General features: G+C 38.1%; 1 protein-coding gene across 4 annotated transcripts in view; it reads right to left on the reverse strand.

Annotated features, from left to right (window-relative positions):
- Positions 1–17,059, reverse strand: part of LOC130906510 (sodium-driven chloride bicarbonate exchanger-like) — a 32,857-nt gene that overhangs the window by 8,432 nt on the left and 7,366 nt on the right. For all 4 annotated transcript variants that reach the window (XM_057820931.1, XM_057820949.1, XM_057820939.1 and 1 more), the window contains 11 exons: positions 10,878–10,959; positions 7,663–7,806; positions 7,421–7,562; positions 6,707–6,867; positions 6,254–6,442; positions 5,816–5,904; positions 4,297–4,454; positions 4,127–4,214; positions 3,144–3,290; positions 2,670–2,770; positions 365–539 (listed from right to left, as the gene is read on the reverse strand). In XM_057820931.1, the coding sequence (XP_057676914.1) occupies positions 365–539; positions 2,670–2,770; positions 3,144–3,290; positions 4,127–4,214; positions 4,297–4,454; positions 5,816–5,904; positions 6,254–6,442; positions 6,707–6,867; positions 7,421–7,562; positions 7,663–7,806; positions 10,878–10,959 (1,476 nt within the window). The remainder of the gene's footprint in view (positions 1–364; positions 540–2,669; positions 2,771–3,143; positions 3,291–4,126; positions 4,215–4,296; positions 4,455–5,815; positions 5,905–6,253; positions 6,443–6,706; positions 6,868–7,420; positions 7,563–7,662; positions 7,807–10,877; positions 10,960–17,059) is intronic.

A 17,059-nucleotide genomic window follows, 5' to 3' on the forward strand; every position in this document is an offset into this window, starting at 1 on the left:
CAGTAATATTAATTGTTCCCACTAAGTAAAGGAAACATATGCCTATAACTATGGTTGTCCAAGCTATTTGTATATGATATCAATTCAGGGTGTACCAAGCCGACTGCCCACGGTATCAGCTTTAGCTTTTCTACGACCCTCATGAAGTTAAATGAAATGAAATAAATTTCAGTAATTAAATATAGCATACAATGGTTTTAGTCATATTATTATTTTTGTTGTCGTTGCCTGTTTTATAGTAAACTTAAAATGGGAGTGACAATTATTGATTCTTCATCTATTGTGGGTGGATCTGGAAAATAAATCCGCAACAAATAGGGTTGGACTCAGTTTTTTGTTGTTTTTTTTTAAAGGATGCTCTTACCACACGCCCTTCAGTAGCCTCACCCAAAAGACCTCCAAAGGTGATCACAGGTGACATGCAAGCACAGTAAAGGAAGAGGAAGGAGGCCAGACACTGGAGGCTAATGGCATCGGTGTAATCAGAAAGATAGTGAGGGGCCTTTCTCTTGATGTCTAAGATGAAACCGCCAAACAGCCTGGGTGGAGAGATACATTTTAGAAATATTGCTTTGCTGTTACACCACAGACCTAATAGTGTGGAGTTACCAGAATATTACCCATAGGTAAATGTAAAATTTCTATGTTAGGGCCAGGAATCAAAGAACAGTACAGATACAGTATGACCGTACATCATGCTATTTAGTACATCAGCACCAACTAGTGGTCACAGTCAATAACTTGTTGAATGTAATACTCCACAAATGTGGCAAAGTCTAAACGTTGTAGAGCTGAAACGGTTACTCGAATAATTCGAGTAACTCGATTTAAAACATTGATCGGGGAATTTTCTGCGCCTTGAGGAATCATTTAATTTTACCAGCTCTAAGCATGATATTTTGCCCGGATTACTTTTAATGCGGCACAACACGCTGACATCACCTACATACAGGAAGAAGACAGAGGCGGCGAATATATTTTATTTCAACTGTGCATGAATATAGAAGTAACGACGAAGAAGCTGGCGAAAGCGAAGAGAAAGAAGGCACTAAGAAAAAGCGCAAAATATCAAAAGTGTGGAAGAATTTCAAGCGGGACACCAAGGCGAACACTGTTTCATGTATTCACTGTAGTAAGACAGTGCTTGCATACTACTACAGCACGTCTTCAATGCTGCAGCTCCACCGAAAGCACCCGGTTTACTCTGAGAGTGGAGGAGCGATACTTGGGACAAGGTAAAATTAAGTTAATGTAGCGCTAATAAATCAAATTAACGTTACTGTACCTTGCTAACGTAACATTAGCCCTGCGGAGGGGTAGGTTTCTATTAATTATGACTGCTTGGTGTCTTTCATACAGGCTTTATTTCATTTGTAAAAACACATCGCTGCAGAGTGATGATGGTGTAAAATAAAACCATAATAAAGCTAACTGTCAATTTTAGCTCAGTAGTCACTGATGGATAAAGCACCAAGTAGCACTGGTGCCTAATGTGCTCCAATACAGCAGGTATCAAACATATTTTGAACACTGCAAAATCTTATCAGGACTTACAATTTAGACTAACTTAAAACTTAACTAGAATTTAAAATTAGCTTGATGCTAATGGAAATGCAATTGAAACAATAGGGAAAAACACCTAACATTTAAGTGATGTGTGTTATCAAGAGTAATGACATTTTTAGGGTAAGAAACAAGATTCTTTTTTTTTTTAATAAGATCTTAAATTTTTTGAGTGGAAGCAGTGAATTTGTTGGGAGGAGGTTCTAGTCACATCTGAGATGCAATTGTTGGCCGTTTTCAACAATGTAATCTAAAATAAATACATTCATTCATTTTCCATGCCGCTTTTCCTCACGAGAGTCGCGGAGGTGCTGGAGCCTATCCCAGCTAACTACGGGCAGTAGGCAGGGGACACCCTGAACTGGTTGCCAGCCAATTGCAGGGCACAAGGAGACATACAACCATTCATGCACACACTCACACCTACGGACAATTTAGAGTGTTCAATCAGCCTACCATGCATGTTTTTGGGATGTGGGAGGAAACCGGAGTTCCCGGAGGAAACCCACGCAGGCACGGGGAGAACATGCAAACTCCACACAGGAAGGCCGAAGCCCGGGATTGAACCCTTGATCTCAGAACTGTGAGGCAGACGTGCTAACCACTCAGCCACCGTGCCGCCAATAAATACATTGATTGTCCAAAAATGGTTCAATATTAGGTGAAATGTCTTGTTTACTCATGAATATTTATAATTTCTTCGGTTCCTTCGGGCAAATCATATCACATTTTGTAATTGTCAATGATTGTCAATGATACCGATGATGATGACAATAAAATTCCATTCCAATATTTATAATTGCTCTTTACCTAAAAAAAAAAAAATGTTTTATGCAATTTCTCGATTAAATCGACGGAATTTTCAGTACAATACTCGATTACTAAAATATTCGATAGCTGCAGTCCTAAAAAGTTGATTATAACACAGCCAGTCAATAAGGTGTCAGATCAGCCCAAATAAGTCCCAGAACACTGAGCCATAATGGATCCTGTTCTGGCAGGATCTGACACAAATTAACCCCTGCCATTAGGACACAACTATGTCCTGCATGGGTGAGGAAGACAGTGTGAAAGGAGCTATGGTGTCTTTTTCCTTGTCTACCTACTTTCCAGTCCGTTGAAGCTCAGGGCCACCATGGCCTCCATGTTCCCCTGTCTCAACAAGATCTGTAACTCCATTTGGAAGAGGAGGAATCTTCCGCTTTTCCTATATTATTAAAGGAAAGAATGTTTTCTTTAATCCAACCTCAACAATGTTGTGGAAATGTGGAAATTCAGAAGTGCTATTTTCAACACACTCAACTAAGTGTGACATAATAATGCAAAAATAATAACATTAACCATTAATTTTATCTCTCATGTCAGCAACATAATAGTGGTGGGTAGAACAAGTAAATGCTCTTCCGCTAGAAGGCAATTAATCATCCAATTTTACATTTAAAAAAAAAAAAAAAGTTTGTGTCCAATAAAGGTTGGGAAACAGTGGGGGAGTCTACATCAAACCCTACTAAACAATATACCATGCAAATGGGTGCAAACAATAACTCTGTCGTCCTTTTTTTGTAAGAGTAGCAGTTTACCTGAGAGGGCACATTTTTAGGGGGTTCTATTCTGATGGAGGGATCCCATTCTCCAGGGGGTAACACTGTAACTTGGTCCAAGAACTCATCGATACCAGCCACGAGGTCATTTCTGTCTTTGGCTTTATATGCCACATCATGGAAAACCTGGGAGGGAAAAAGTCATCATATAAACTTTTTTATTTAGGCACATCACAGGGATGGAAAAGCAACATCTAGCATTAATAATAGCTGCACTGAGGAAAACCCTGATGATCATCCTTCTGCTGCTGCCAGAGTCCTTACAATTACAAGGAAATTGGACCATATTACACCAGTTTTGAAGTCATTATACTGGCTTCCACTGAGTCAAAGGATAGACTATAAAATACTACTGCTCATCTACAAAACATTTAATGACCTTGGACCAAATACATGCTTGATTTGTTGGATCCCTATGAAACCGCTAGACCCCTAAGGTCGTCTGGAACCGGTCACCTGTATGTTCCAAGAACAAGAACCAAGCAGGGTGAGGCAGTACTTAGTTATTATTCTCCTCACCTTTGGAACAAATTCCCTGAAGGTCTGAAGTGTGCTAAAACTGTTAGCGCCTTTAAATCAGGGCTAAAAACACTTTTTTTTCATCACAGCATATCCATAACTGTCTACATATTTAAAAAAAATCAATCTATTTGCTTTTTATTCCTTTTCTGTTTTGTTTCCATTTCTAATTTCAATTAAATGCGATTTTTTAATGTATAACTTTATTTACTGTTTCGATTGCCTTTGTTTTAACGTTCTTTTGATTCAATGTGATTTTTATGACGTCCATGTGATGTAAAGCACTTTGAATTGCCTTATGTTGAATTGTGCTATACAAATAAATTTGCCTTGCCTTACCTTTTGGGGCTTTTTGGAACAATTTTAAAGTACACCTTAAGCTCAAGAAAACAAATAATTCCATTATCATTCGTGCTTCTACATTGACCGGACAAAGGCTTCACCTCATCAGTCATCAGGGTTGCAATAGAACGTCCAATTTCATGGTACTGTGGACCTTTCCCTAGAGGCCCAAGCAGAATGAAGAGAAACCTGTGAAATACATTGAAGGCGGAGTCAGTGAGTGTAATGGATCATTTGTCCAAAAAGAAACACAGAGTTCAGCAGGAGCAACCTGGTGGTTATGGGAACCTCAGCCAGACCACTCAGAAGCACAGCAGGTGCCAGGCGGACGAAGGCCACCACAGGACGCTCCAGAAACTCCAACTCTCCAACCAGGATATTGGAGGCCTCAGCTCCAGGCGGAATCTTTTTCATAAAGTGAAGATCAATCTAGAAATAACAAAAAATTCATATGATTAATGACACCATTTGAAATAAAGACAGAGATTGAACTCAATTAAGGATTTTAGGATATCTAAATCAAATGAGCATGAAATAGCCATTCCCTGTTACCAAGGGAATATGAACTTGCACATTACAATATGTATATGGATGTCATCCAGAAACTGGAATATGTAATTGGGACCCGTAACAAACACTAACTTCTTTTCGGCCTTCTCAACCATGATTTGAAGTGCATTGCAGTCACAGAAAAACCACCAGTGAAAGTATTGGATAACTGCTCCGTGTTTCGATTCAGTATAACAAATTGCTAATAGTCCGTAAATATTAACAGGTTCACATTCTTTGAGAGCAATTGATAGCAATGATGGCAATAATATTTATATATATTTTATATATTATTTATATACTGTATATTATATATATTATATTTATTATGTATTCACTTTTAGCTGCTGAAATAACCTTCCCTATTTGATCTAATCCATTATGCTGTTTCTTGATGGACGTGAAACCTAGATTGTCATTCACTGTGTACCCGATGCTGTTTTGAGTACAGTAGTCCTGCCCCAAGAACACTCCTCCTTCCTGCAAACCACACTGCAACAATATATCATTATGATTTTACTAGCTGCTACAGGTCTGATTGCCAGGCGTTCACTACCATTCACACTTCCAATAACGCCAAAAGGAAGGCAGCATACTTGAAGAAAACCCACACAAGCAAAACGATATCTTTTGACACTATACTGTATTTCAAACCAACCAGACAGACGAGGTTTAGAGGGTCTTTCAGGATTAACTTGTTCTCTTTCGGTTATTAGGGGTATATGGTCTTGGCAATGTGCAGAGTATAACAAAACTTTTTATATATGTATATACATATATATATATATATATATATACAGTATATATAAAGATTTGTCTGCGAGCCCGATGCATCCGTCAAAAGAGCCAGATCTAGCTCGTGAGCCATAGGTTCCCGACCCCTGCTCTACTGGATTTTTCAAACAGTGAGGCCTGAATAACATTCAAGATTTTTTTTTTTGTTTTTTTTTTGTTAATTGGAATTGTGTCTGTATCGACCCAGAATTGGGACTGGATTGGAAATGAAAAATGTGGATCGATGTATCCCTAGTTTTAGTGTAATTTTAAAATGCATCATTCAAGTAGGCATGTGCCAGTGGATAGACTGTTATGTAAGAAGAGTGTTATTCCAGTTACATTTTGTCCATTTTCCCAGGATAAGATTTAAAAGTTGACCATTCCACATGGTACCAAATCCTAAATAAATAATTTGACTTGCTCTCACGTTCCTCAGATAAACAGCAGAACCAGCAGTGGCTCACCTTGCTAAAGTCGACAGCACTGTTTTCTCTGCTGACATCCTGTTTGGCCTCAGTGGTGGCTGACTGTGCCTGGGATGAAACTGTTTGGCCTGCCAAGAAAACCAGATTTCAAGTCAACCAACATCATGAGAAAAAAGACGATGATGAGGAGAATAAGAAAGAAGTTGAGAATTGTATGAATAATCAAGCAATGATTTGTGTGCACAACACTTTTAACCACACTATAAAACTGCCAATGGTGATCAGTGTGGATTAATAGTGTTGTCAAATGCCTTGTGATTTTTCAATCAGAAAAGCAGACAGACAATGTTTAGGGTTGTTGGTGTGCCCTTTGTTTGTCTTTCTAGCTATCTTGAAAAGACAGACTCATTCTTACATTCTTTGACTAAATCTTGTAGTGTGTATGTTAATTGGGCTTTATGTCTAACACATACTCACCATTCTTATCCATGGAATGCGGCTCTGATTGCTTTTTCCCGATGTCAGCAAATGATCGAACAATTGGAATGCGATTGGCAAGCTTCTTGTGGTTTTGGTGGTGATGCTGTTTGAGCAGGGCCTCACGGATCCTCCTCCTGGCATCCTGACCCAAGGGGCCGGACACCTCATGCTGATCCAGGACCATATCTGAAAGGTACAACAAGGTGAGGTAGGTTTTGTTTTATTGTATTCTTTATGTACTGTGAAATCATAGTGCAAAGCAGACTGTTTAGCAAGAGCCTGGCATATAACTGATTAAGTTTCCAAATACACAATTTTTTGGGGCTATGGAAATTGGATCTTTGAAGTTATAGTTAAGTTAATAGTTTGGAAATGAGTTTACAATTTAAGAATGAAAACCTGTATGAAAAAAAAAATTGCAGAATCACATTTAATTATTTATTTCTTTACCTGAAATCTCCTCCAGTGAATTTGCTCTCATGTCCAGCATCACAGTGCCATTCATTATGCAGCTGCGGAGCTCAAACAGACTATGTAAAGACAATGTGGCCACGTAGGGCTTACTCCATCGCTCGCCGCCATCCTCAACGTCCTCCTCAAACTTTAGCCACCTAAACACACACATACACATATAATCTAAGTAGTCAGTCATATTTGTGTAAAACTGGATGTATTTAAAGGCTGATAAAATTGAGAAATATTTTAATTTTGTTTCAAATTGGTGATCTTTTATACTGATTTGGGGGGATATAATTCTCTTGGCATTTTGACGACTTTTGACTCCTTTCGGATTGCCGAAACAAAATGTAGTGACTGCAAATATGTAAATGCCTGACCAGCACTGTTCTCATTTTATCATCAGAGTGGCAGAAAAAATTGGAATGAAAATCCTTATGACATACGTGTGAGAAAACTTCCACACCCTGATGATGGAGATTTGGTTCCCAGGCTAACTGTTCATAAATGGCCACGACACCATTTGACAGTCTTGCGATCTTTTCTGTACAACTATTTTGCCAATATATACTCATCACACAGAGGTTGAGCAAGATACTTTTAAATTTATTTATTCAGAAAAAAAAAAGAAAAAAAAAAACTTAACCTTTTGATATTCACTAATAGGAATGGCACCAGTGGGATGTGATGCAACAAAATCAAACTCACCTGGCTGTCTCCTTCCATTCGGCATCTTCGCCTTCCCTGAGGCAGATTTCATCTAGCTCTGTGAACAAGGCATGTGGGATGTGCTCCTCATCGCCATCCTCTGTTCCCAACAGAAACTGCACCCTCTGAGCTGGTGTGTTTGCTGCAGTGGAGACATTGGTGGAGGGCATTTCTAGTTTTCTTCTCTAAATTCAACTATGTTAGCAGTGACAGGAAAATGTAATGGACGGAAAGAAACAGACTGTGTGATGGGGATTCCCGTCCATCATCTGCTGTGGAGTCCCTCTCTTTGGACCGCTTCCTATGTCTGTGACCATGGTGGCGGTGGCGGCGATGTGATCTTCGACCCAGAGGAACATGTACCCCAATGTAGAGAGTACGATGACCTGGATTTAGCAAAAAGTAAAATTTCATATTCAAACTGCATGGTGCTAGATTAATTAATGCGACAGCCTGCTTGTTCTTAAACATTTTCTTCTATTGTAACTGGTGATGATGGTTAGTCAAACAACACTCAGTTATTAAGTATTGTGTACTGAAAGAATCCTTGGATCCCTTTAAAGGTACATAAAGGGAAAAGAAAGATGTATTTACATACACAGGGGTGCCTTGAGACACAAGTTTAGTTTGTTCTGTGACCACATTCCAGACACTAATATCTCAAAGCACTGTCCTCAATGGAAAAACAAGAACAAACATTTCAGGGGTATTTCAAAATTAGGAAAAAAGCCGTTTATAACATTGTACTTCACAAAAAAATAAGGCAATAACACATTAAAATGTAAGGAACCAAACAGTTTATGTAACTTGATTAATTAATCGCATGTCCCTCTAGTGTAAGTGACCTGGCCACCTGACCTGGCATTATACAGCAATATGTTATTAGTGATGCAGACCAACTGACATAGGTGGATAATAACGTGTTTCATTTACCCCGTTGCATTTAATTAGGTAACTTTTTGAGAAAAATGTACTTCTAAGATTGGTTTTACCACACCATACTTTTACTTTTACTTGAGTAGATTTGTGAAGAAGAAACGTTACTCCGCTACTTTGGGCTGCACTCGAGTCACTACTGTTTTTCTCTGTATTAGTGCTGCAACGAATAATCGATTAACTCAAGTAATTTGATTTGAAAAAAGTTTTGAATCAAATTTTGCTGTTCCGAGGATTTATTTAATTAGAGTGGCGTTGTCATGTTTTTTTTTGTTTGTTTGTTTGTTTGTTTTTTATAAATGTTTGCGTTTAGTTTTATTGATTAGGGTGGATACACTGCCTTCTAGTGGCAACAGTGAATATGACATAACTTGTCTAACATGGCTGGATCCTGCAGCTCCCTGTTAAGACCAACATAAGGTTGTAAGTTCTTGTTTGAGCTAATATGTACGGAGTATAAGGAATTATTTAGTACTTGAGTATTTTCATTAAATACTTTTCTTTACTTGTACTTGAATTAATTTTTGGGATGACTACTTTCACTTGTACTTGAGTAATATTATTTTGAAGAACCGCTACTCTTACTTGAGAACAATTTTTTGACTACTCTACCCATCTCTGCAAACCAAGAAGCATTTCGCTAGTATAAATGACGCTGTAATCTGAAGTAGTATTAGTAAATTTTCACAGTGGATGGATGAAGAATATATTCCTGTGTTTATTGTTACGTTATCCACACGCTGAGCCACCTTTTATGTATAAATGTGTTATGTATTTATGTATAAATATCTGTTCCTTAAAGTATTTTCGCACTCCCCCTGTGTGAGACCCTTTAGATGATAGCCAAAAAGTCCAGTAATATGACGGTCTTTAAAAGGTTTACGCAATCCACTGGCTCTTTTTAGTCCAACATTGCACAGCAATTTACCGCCTAGTCACAAATGTAATGTTCTGCTTCAGATGCGGAGGTTGATGACGTAACTATCATATGACAACAACGCGTACTCAACGTCATTTCTTTTTTCTTCTTTATTGCTACATCTAATAACAATTTTTGACAAGTAGTAAGCAAAGAACATGGAAATTATCAAAATGGAAAACTAGAAAGACAGCAAAGATGACAGCTGCTTGCCGATCTTAGGGCTGATCACTCTTATACATCAATGGGGACCCGTGGAACTCACCGATTTACGATCGCATCATTACCAAATTGTGGGAGAAGGGTATGCATCGCACAAAAACACACTTTGTAAATAGTGTGTAGTTAAACAATATTCAAATATAACTATTAATATTTACAAACAACAGCAGCTCCAGAAAGCATTTCTAACATTTTTTCTGCTGCACTTGTGCGTGCACAAGTTGAGCATGCATGCACAAGGTTCGAGTGAAGATAATGTGAGTTGACTGTCTCCTCTTTTTCACTGCAGTCGAGCTGACTCGCCAGTGCTGCACTCCCCTCCAACCATCCACCCTTCCCTGGCCCTCAGCTGAGTGGTCAGAGAACTGTGAATGCCCTGTTCTTGCCTCCTGCACCATGTGAGGTGCCAGGATGACCAATAAAACAAATAGGTCTGCATGATGCATTTTACATGCAATATTAATCTGACATGTTTAAATTACTTTAAATTACTATTTTCATCCTACATATGACTTATTTTAAGTAAAAGGTTTCAAATTTCCACATTCCCCAATGCTTTTATTGACACTACAGTGGATTTTTTAAGGAGAAAAAAAATCCATAATTTTAGATTTTCTTTCCACAATTAGTGGAATTTAATTATTAATGGCCTTTAGGACTTCAAGGTGACCGCAGAGCAGCTTCTACCGCAACAAACGCAGACTGAATAATTACCAGACATGAAAGGCCAGAAGGCTGGACACTCTATTTCACATGATGGTTGACTCAGTTCTTTGCCTATGAATATGAGAAAGCTACTGATTTACTCGATGGCACATCGATATGGACTCCATCTGTCTGATGATGGATCAATACCACTCTACCACAACACTTATAATTAAAAGGCTTTGATGATTAGGATTTGAACTCCTAATTGTTAATGGCACTCTATTTGTAGGTGGAGAAAGAGATTTGAAAGAATGGCTTCTCATCTTAATGAACAGCTAGCTGAGGAGTGATGCATTTATCTTCAACTATTCAAATATTTCTTGTGGGAAAAGGAGATCTTATCCAGAGCAACAACCACCTCTACCATCCCTCCATTTGTGAGATTTTGGGCACTTTCTACTGGTTTCGATGAGTCAGTTTCTCTTGCACTGCGTTCATAGTGGGAGCACAAAACTCAACAATGATAACAATTGTATGCAAACCAAGACATGGCAAGGGAAAATGTATTTATGTGAGATACTTTTAAAAATTGTTTTAAATCACACGCTGAGTACGACACAGATTGTTTTTCAGTTTGACATTCAGTAAGAAATGAAAATGTACAGGGTAGACTTTATGGCATATTGAAAAAAATGGTGCTTACTCTGCCTTACGCTAACAATAACATTTTACCTTCTAGTTCTTCCTTCTCAAAGTTGGTGTTCAGCATGGATCGGGTTCCGCCGCGGTCCACGACTGCCTCCTCATCTGTCCTCTGACGCAAACACACACACGTGAACAAGGATTAGTTTTGGGCTCATTTTGAATTGTAAGTAATCCAAAATTTTCCACTTTGCACTTTTCTTACAAAAAGTGAGAAGGTACAGTATGTAAAAAAACTCTCTAGCCATAACAACAAAGCCATCCAATTTTAATACTCTTTTTAAAAGTCTTTCTCTAGTTCGGTGTCATCTTTCACTTTTAGATGTGCTTTGAAAAGCTTGATAAATAAATGCACTACACAATACTGACAAAAGCCATCAATCATTAAGAACCACCTTGCCTAGTTAATGAAATAGGAGGTCAAGATAGTTAATATTATTAAAAATTTGCAAGGGGAATGAATAGGAACATATGACTTGCTAGCCTGCAAATATTACGCATTTAAACTAAAATAAAGCTATAGCAAAACCTAAAGCCTGTTTAATGAGAATGGCAGCAGGATGGTTGTAAAAGCTGTATTTCGTTATTCAAAAAGCTTAATTTTTTAAGTTTTTGAACAGTCCTCAACTATTGCAAACAGTCATTGAATTATTACGTTGTTTTGTATGTTTGGCAAATTGTTTATGTGCCACATAAATGCTTACATTGTTTTGGGTGCTCACTTGTCTTACCACACTCGAGTCTCTGATTCTACCAGAAAAAGCAATCAGCCGGCTGTCGCGAACCCTCCCCAAGCAAGGCGGCAAAAAAATGGGAGAATATGATACACGATATGTCTTTTTTAAAGACTTTTTTTTTGCAAAGAGAAAATCTCATTTGCCTCTTGTTTCATGCACAAAATAGGTCAAAATTAGTATGTGATCATGTTGAAATTTGTCATTTATAGGGTGGTCATAAGCCCAGATTTATGCTAGCGGTCCTCTAAAACCAGCAACTCCTAGAATGTAAACACATTTCTCGGACACAATTTTATGCACTTTAAATTTTAAGAGATTGTAGAGCCTACCAGACAAAATTCAGTGCCTTTTTAGACAGTTTATCAAGGTTAGAAAATTTAAGACTTTTCAGAATTTTTTAATATCCAATGGAACCCTAAAAAATGTATTTAGATCTACAGTTCTGCCTGTCCAAGCAGCTGAACAGAACAGGTAAAAACAAATAAATAAATGGAAAGAAATAGCATTTACATTTTTACCTCTACATACAAATTTCATTCGTTCCAGGACGTTGTTTGTAAGTCGAAATGATCGTATTTCGAGCGGGATTTTCCCATAAGAATACATTATAATTCGATGAATTCGTTCCACAGCTCAAAAACCTACACTAAATCCTTAATAAATAAAGCTGGTCCAATTACAAATTGCAATTACACATAGCAAAACACATAAATTATAAATACAAATCGTAATAATAATGATAATATAATCATAAAAATCGCGTTCTAATGTGGCTGTTGTGTTTCGCATGCTCTTCCTGAACGCACCGCGTGACTGAGTGAGATAGGTGAGGCGGAGTGGGAAGATTTCACTTTCTCTTTTCATGTTCTGTTGTTGTTGCCGTCAGATATGGTGGACAGTAGCCGTGTTGTGTTGCAAAAGTTCTGAATAAAATTCTTAAAAACCTGACGAAGCTGGTGATTTCCTTGCCATTGTTACAATAATAATAACTGTCACCTTAACTTATAAAGACTGGCGAACGGAGGTTGGAGTAGGTCGAGATGGTGGACATATTCCGGCCGTATTGTCTAGCCAGTTCACTGACGAGCACACCACGCTCATATTTTAATATCGTTTCCATCTTAACTTCAATGGTTAGCGTCACCTTTTTCCTATTTTTTCACCACCTGCACTAACCTTCTTGGGTTGTTGATTTCGCTCACAAGAAAATCTGCCGTGTGTCCGTCTTGCAGGAAAACAATTAAATTGTGACGATGTCACAAATCGTTGTATTTTGAGCATGTCGTTATATATCGAGACAAATGACGAGTCAAGTTTTACGTCAGATGTTGAAAGGATTGTATGTCGATGCGATCGTATGTCGATGTACCACTGTACTTTTGTATGTCAAACTGCTGTGTCAACGAGCAGATATCAAATCGATGATGGTGTGGAGTGACCACACTTTATTAGGCAAGTACCTACCGACTTTGTTTTACCTACACAACCACTCGAAAATGGCCAAATGGGGTCTTAAAGCAATAGCCAATACCCTATATCAGGGTTCACTAAATCCGGACCTTGGTGCCACTTTTCCTGTCGTGTTTTCCACGTCCCTCTCCCCTAACACACCTGAATAAAATGATTATGTCATCAGCAACCTCTCCAGGAGCCTGATAATGATCCAGATTATTTTGATTCAGGTGTGTTGGAGGAGGGAGACATAGAAAACACAACAGGAAAAGTGGCACCGAGGTCCGGATTAAGTGAACCCTGCCCTATATAAATGACCTTCATGTGAAAGAAGGTTGCACAACTTATTTAAGTATGGAAATCACACTTTTCTTTGATCCGGGTTAATAGACAAAAACAATGTTTAAACACAAAAAATGGCACTGCTTGTGAGCGCAGACATTGTGTGACAAACATGATGTCAGTCACGCTGTGCGTGTACAGCAGATAAACACTGATACACTAAAAGGAACCAAGACAATAGACATTCACTCTTTATGGTTTCTGTGCAAATGCAATCGGTCTCTTTCTCCTTTCCCCATTTGAGACTTTGACAAAACCTACTTCATTTCCTGGGTTTATTAAAGCTTGATTCTCCAATAGCTGCCCATACTACAGTGGGTAGGGAATGTGTGACATGTATCTGAGACAGTCTGGGATATTCATATTTGATTGGCTATTACTTACGTGTTTCTCCACTATTATACTTGGGGAAAATGTTATTATAATTTATTATTTATTAGACAAAATTCTTTCCGTTGGAATGCACATGACCCAGGTCTTTGACTATCCCTTGAATATAAACACTTGTCCACCAACACACATGCTCACCAATGGCCAATGACAGTGAAGCGTTTAGATTTAAAATATTAAATATTCAAATACAAACCAGTAAATCGCATATTAATGTGAATCTGACTATTTGCAGAAACAAGCATAAGAGACCAACTAAAATAGCTTCAAAAAAAGACATTCTGAGCAGGTTCAACACACACTGTCTTGCGAAACTGATAAAATCACAGAAAACATGATTCATAAAGAATGTTAAAAAAAATAAAAGTAATAGAAGGTCAACTTTAAGAACCGTTCTTGGAATAATGATCATATTTTGGGTCAAAAGTAACACTCAATATTGTTCGCCAGCATTGTGAAATTAAAATAAGTACACACGCAGTACATAGTGACAAGCTCAGGGTGGCTCTTGTTGACCATCTGACGCTGATCCCGCAAAGATTAACAGGCAAGTGAAATGGTGGCACGACACACTCTCACACACGGACGAGCACGTGCATGATGTGCCATAAGATCAAAAGAGTTTTCTGTCCAGACATGGTAAAATAATGCTGATGCAGTGGTATCGAATGAATATTTGGACATTGGGCCATCACAATCGTGTTCCCCCTTATCTTGGCCCCCCTACCCCTTGACTCACTCACCTAGTCACAAATCAGACACTTTTACGAATACAGATAGTCAGCTGATATATTATTGTGATTTATTTCATTATATACTAATATTATGTCTTATGTCACTCCATTTTTTTCATATGAGCTGGTGTTCGCAGTACATAATTAACAACTGACAGAACTATCAATCCATTAATCAAATGGACTCAACAATCACAATCTTTAAATCGAATGAAAAGAAGCTAAAGTCACTCAACGTCTGCATTACATGTTCAGACTATTGTGCACCTCGAGCGTGATGCAGTTGCACTTTATCTGACTCATTATCTTCCTTGTGGGAACTCAGTATGCCTCTACACCTTGCCGAATCTACTAAAAAAAAAAAATCAAAATCAAAATACATGAACATACATAAATACATTACGTTACTATTATGTGATGATAGTCTAAAATCTCCTCTCAACAAGCCTCTGCTTCTATTTTAGTCTGTGATGATACAGCAACTTCAGTTAAATCTGACAGACTATGGAATGAACCCTCCACCCCCACTCAAAAAAAAAAAAAAAAACCTATGGAAGGTTGGAAGAAATGAATTCTGAATTCTTCAGTGTGTTACTTCTTGTCTGATGCTGGCTTCAGTGGAGGATAGAGACCAAGTAAGCAAGACTGCAGGGGGAGTTGGGATGGATGAGGTGGAGGAGGGGTGGGCATGCGACCAAGCGTGATTAAGAGACATGCTCACGTGTTTCGGTGTGTACAGTCCATCACTCTGGAAGAATTATGTGCCGACCAGCCATGACATCATGACCGTTGGTACATTATATCCAATAACAGAGTTGAATCAAATATTCTGCATTCAACAAGGATAATAATTTTCAGTTTGGCTGTGCAAGAAATGACCCAAGGCTAAGTCCAATGTCCTCCTCCTCTCTTGAAGGTCATGATGCTTCACTTCCTGTGTCTGAGCATATAGTAGCACACATGGCACAAGACGAAGACACAATTCACAATCTGCACACCGCACCTGTCTTTTGTGTTGAAATATTTTCACACACTGTAACTGCTTGATGCTAAGCTAATCTTTAGACTCCTTATTTCACCGATGTATGACCGCAAAAAGTGTAAAAATTGTAAACGTTTTTAATGCACTGAATAAACATGCATAATTGGTAACTCCTAACATATTTATATTTACATATTAATGTACACAGTCAATAAAAATGAAAATAAATGAAATAATATAAAAATATAAGAAATCCAGTCAACGATGAAATGAATTAATAAAAAGAACCATGACTCACAAGTTGAGTCTATTTTTGTAGTTATACAAAATAGAAAATCAAGGAAAATGACAACAACACCCTTGTGGACATTTTTCATTCACCTGTTAATGTTACTGTTACTTTGAAATGGGCCTCATCTTTAATTACAAGTGCTAATTTTGTAATAAATCAGCAAAAATAGATGAATTTGTCACAGTAGCTCACATAAATTGACCTTAAATATTTCACAGTCACGGATGGTTAATCAGCAGCCCAAAAGCCATGTCAATATCTTAGAATTTACTGCTTGTGGGCTCCAGCAGTCTTTGGATGAGAAGAATGATACTTTCAAGGACTCCGAAAAAGCCCCGAGTGTTCAGCATGAAACACATGTGCTGTACTGTAGAAATGAGGAGGAAGCCAGAACAAAACAACGATATACTGTAATATATTATCTTTGTACTGTTTAACTAGACTGATCAAGTATGGTTCTTTAATGACAGTCTGAACGGATGAAGTTGTATTGAAGCACATATTTTCAAATCCGATCTTGGTACGTGGTTTACATCTGACACAGGTAAATTTTTTTTTAATGTGACTGCGGTCTGAACAGCCGACTGACCACAAATTGGAATTCATGTGACAGTGGCATCAATTTGTATTTCTCAGCAACAGGGGAAAATTGTAGTGGGAGGACCGCATAAATGGAGGTGTGACATGAAAGGACAGCAAAGTGTTACAGCAGCTAATAAGTATATGGAGAGATTAAACAATTCAAAGATAACTACTGTAGCGGCTGTCTTGATTTTATCTTTGTGACTGGAGACTGACTTGACACCTATTGTAATAAATAAATAGACTTAAAGCCAGATTTAAGAAGACTAAAGACTCCAATCAACAAAGTGGTCAGGGAGAGATGTCATGTCCATTTTACAGTGAGCTGAATAACTTGCTGGGCGATAAACCAAGCATGTTTAGGCTGCTCTTGACATCCTTTGTTGTCATGCTTCTCCACACATAAGTCACTGTAGGTTTCATGGTAGATTGCAAGGTAGTATGCAGGTGTGATACTAGAACTTATAGTAAATAACGACGGTCTGAACAGTCACATACACAAAAAAATTATGATTTGAGCATTAAGACCAGGATGTCGTGAAGGCATCACTCCCCAATTTATGGCTTGACACTGCCTTTTGGCTTGAGAACAATCAAACTTTTGGGTGTTATTCCAACCACACCCTAACCGTCATGACACAATTTTCACTCAACAAAGCTGCCATGTTTTGCACGAGTAAACTCGATGTAGGGAGGACGCC

This window comes from Corythoichthys intestinalis, chromosome 2 (genome assembly GCF_030265065.1).
Source record: "Corythoichthys intestinalis isolate RoL2023-P3 chromosome 2, ASM3026506v1, whole genome shotgun sequence".
NCBI classification, from domain to species: Eukaryota; Metazoa; Chordata; class Actinopteri; order Syngnathiformes; family Syngnathidae; genus Corythoichthys; species Corythoichthys intestinalis.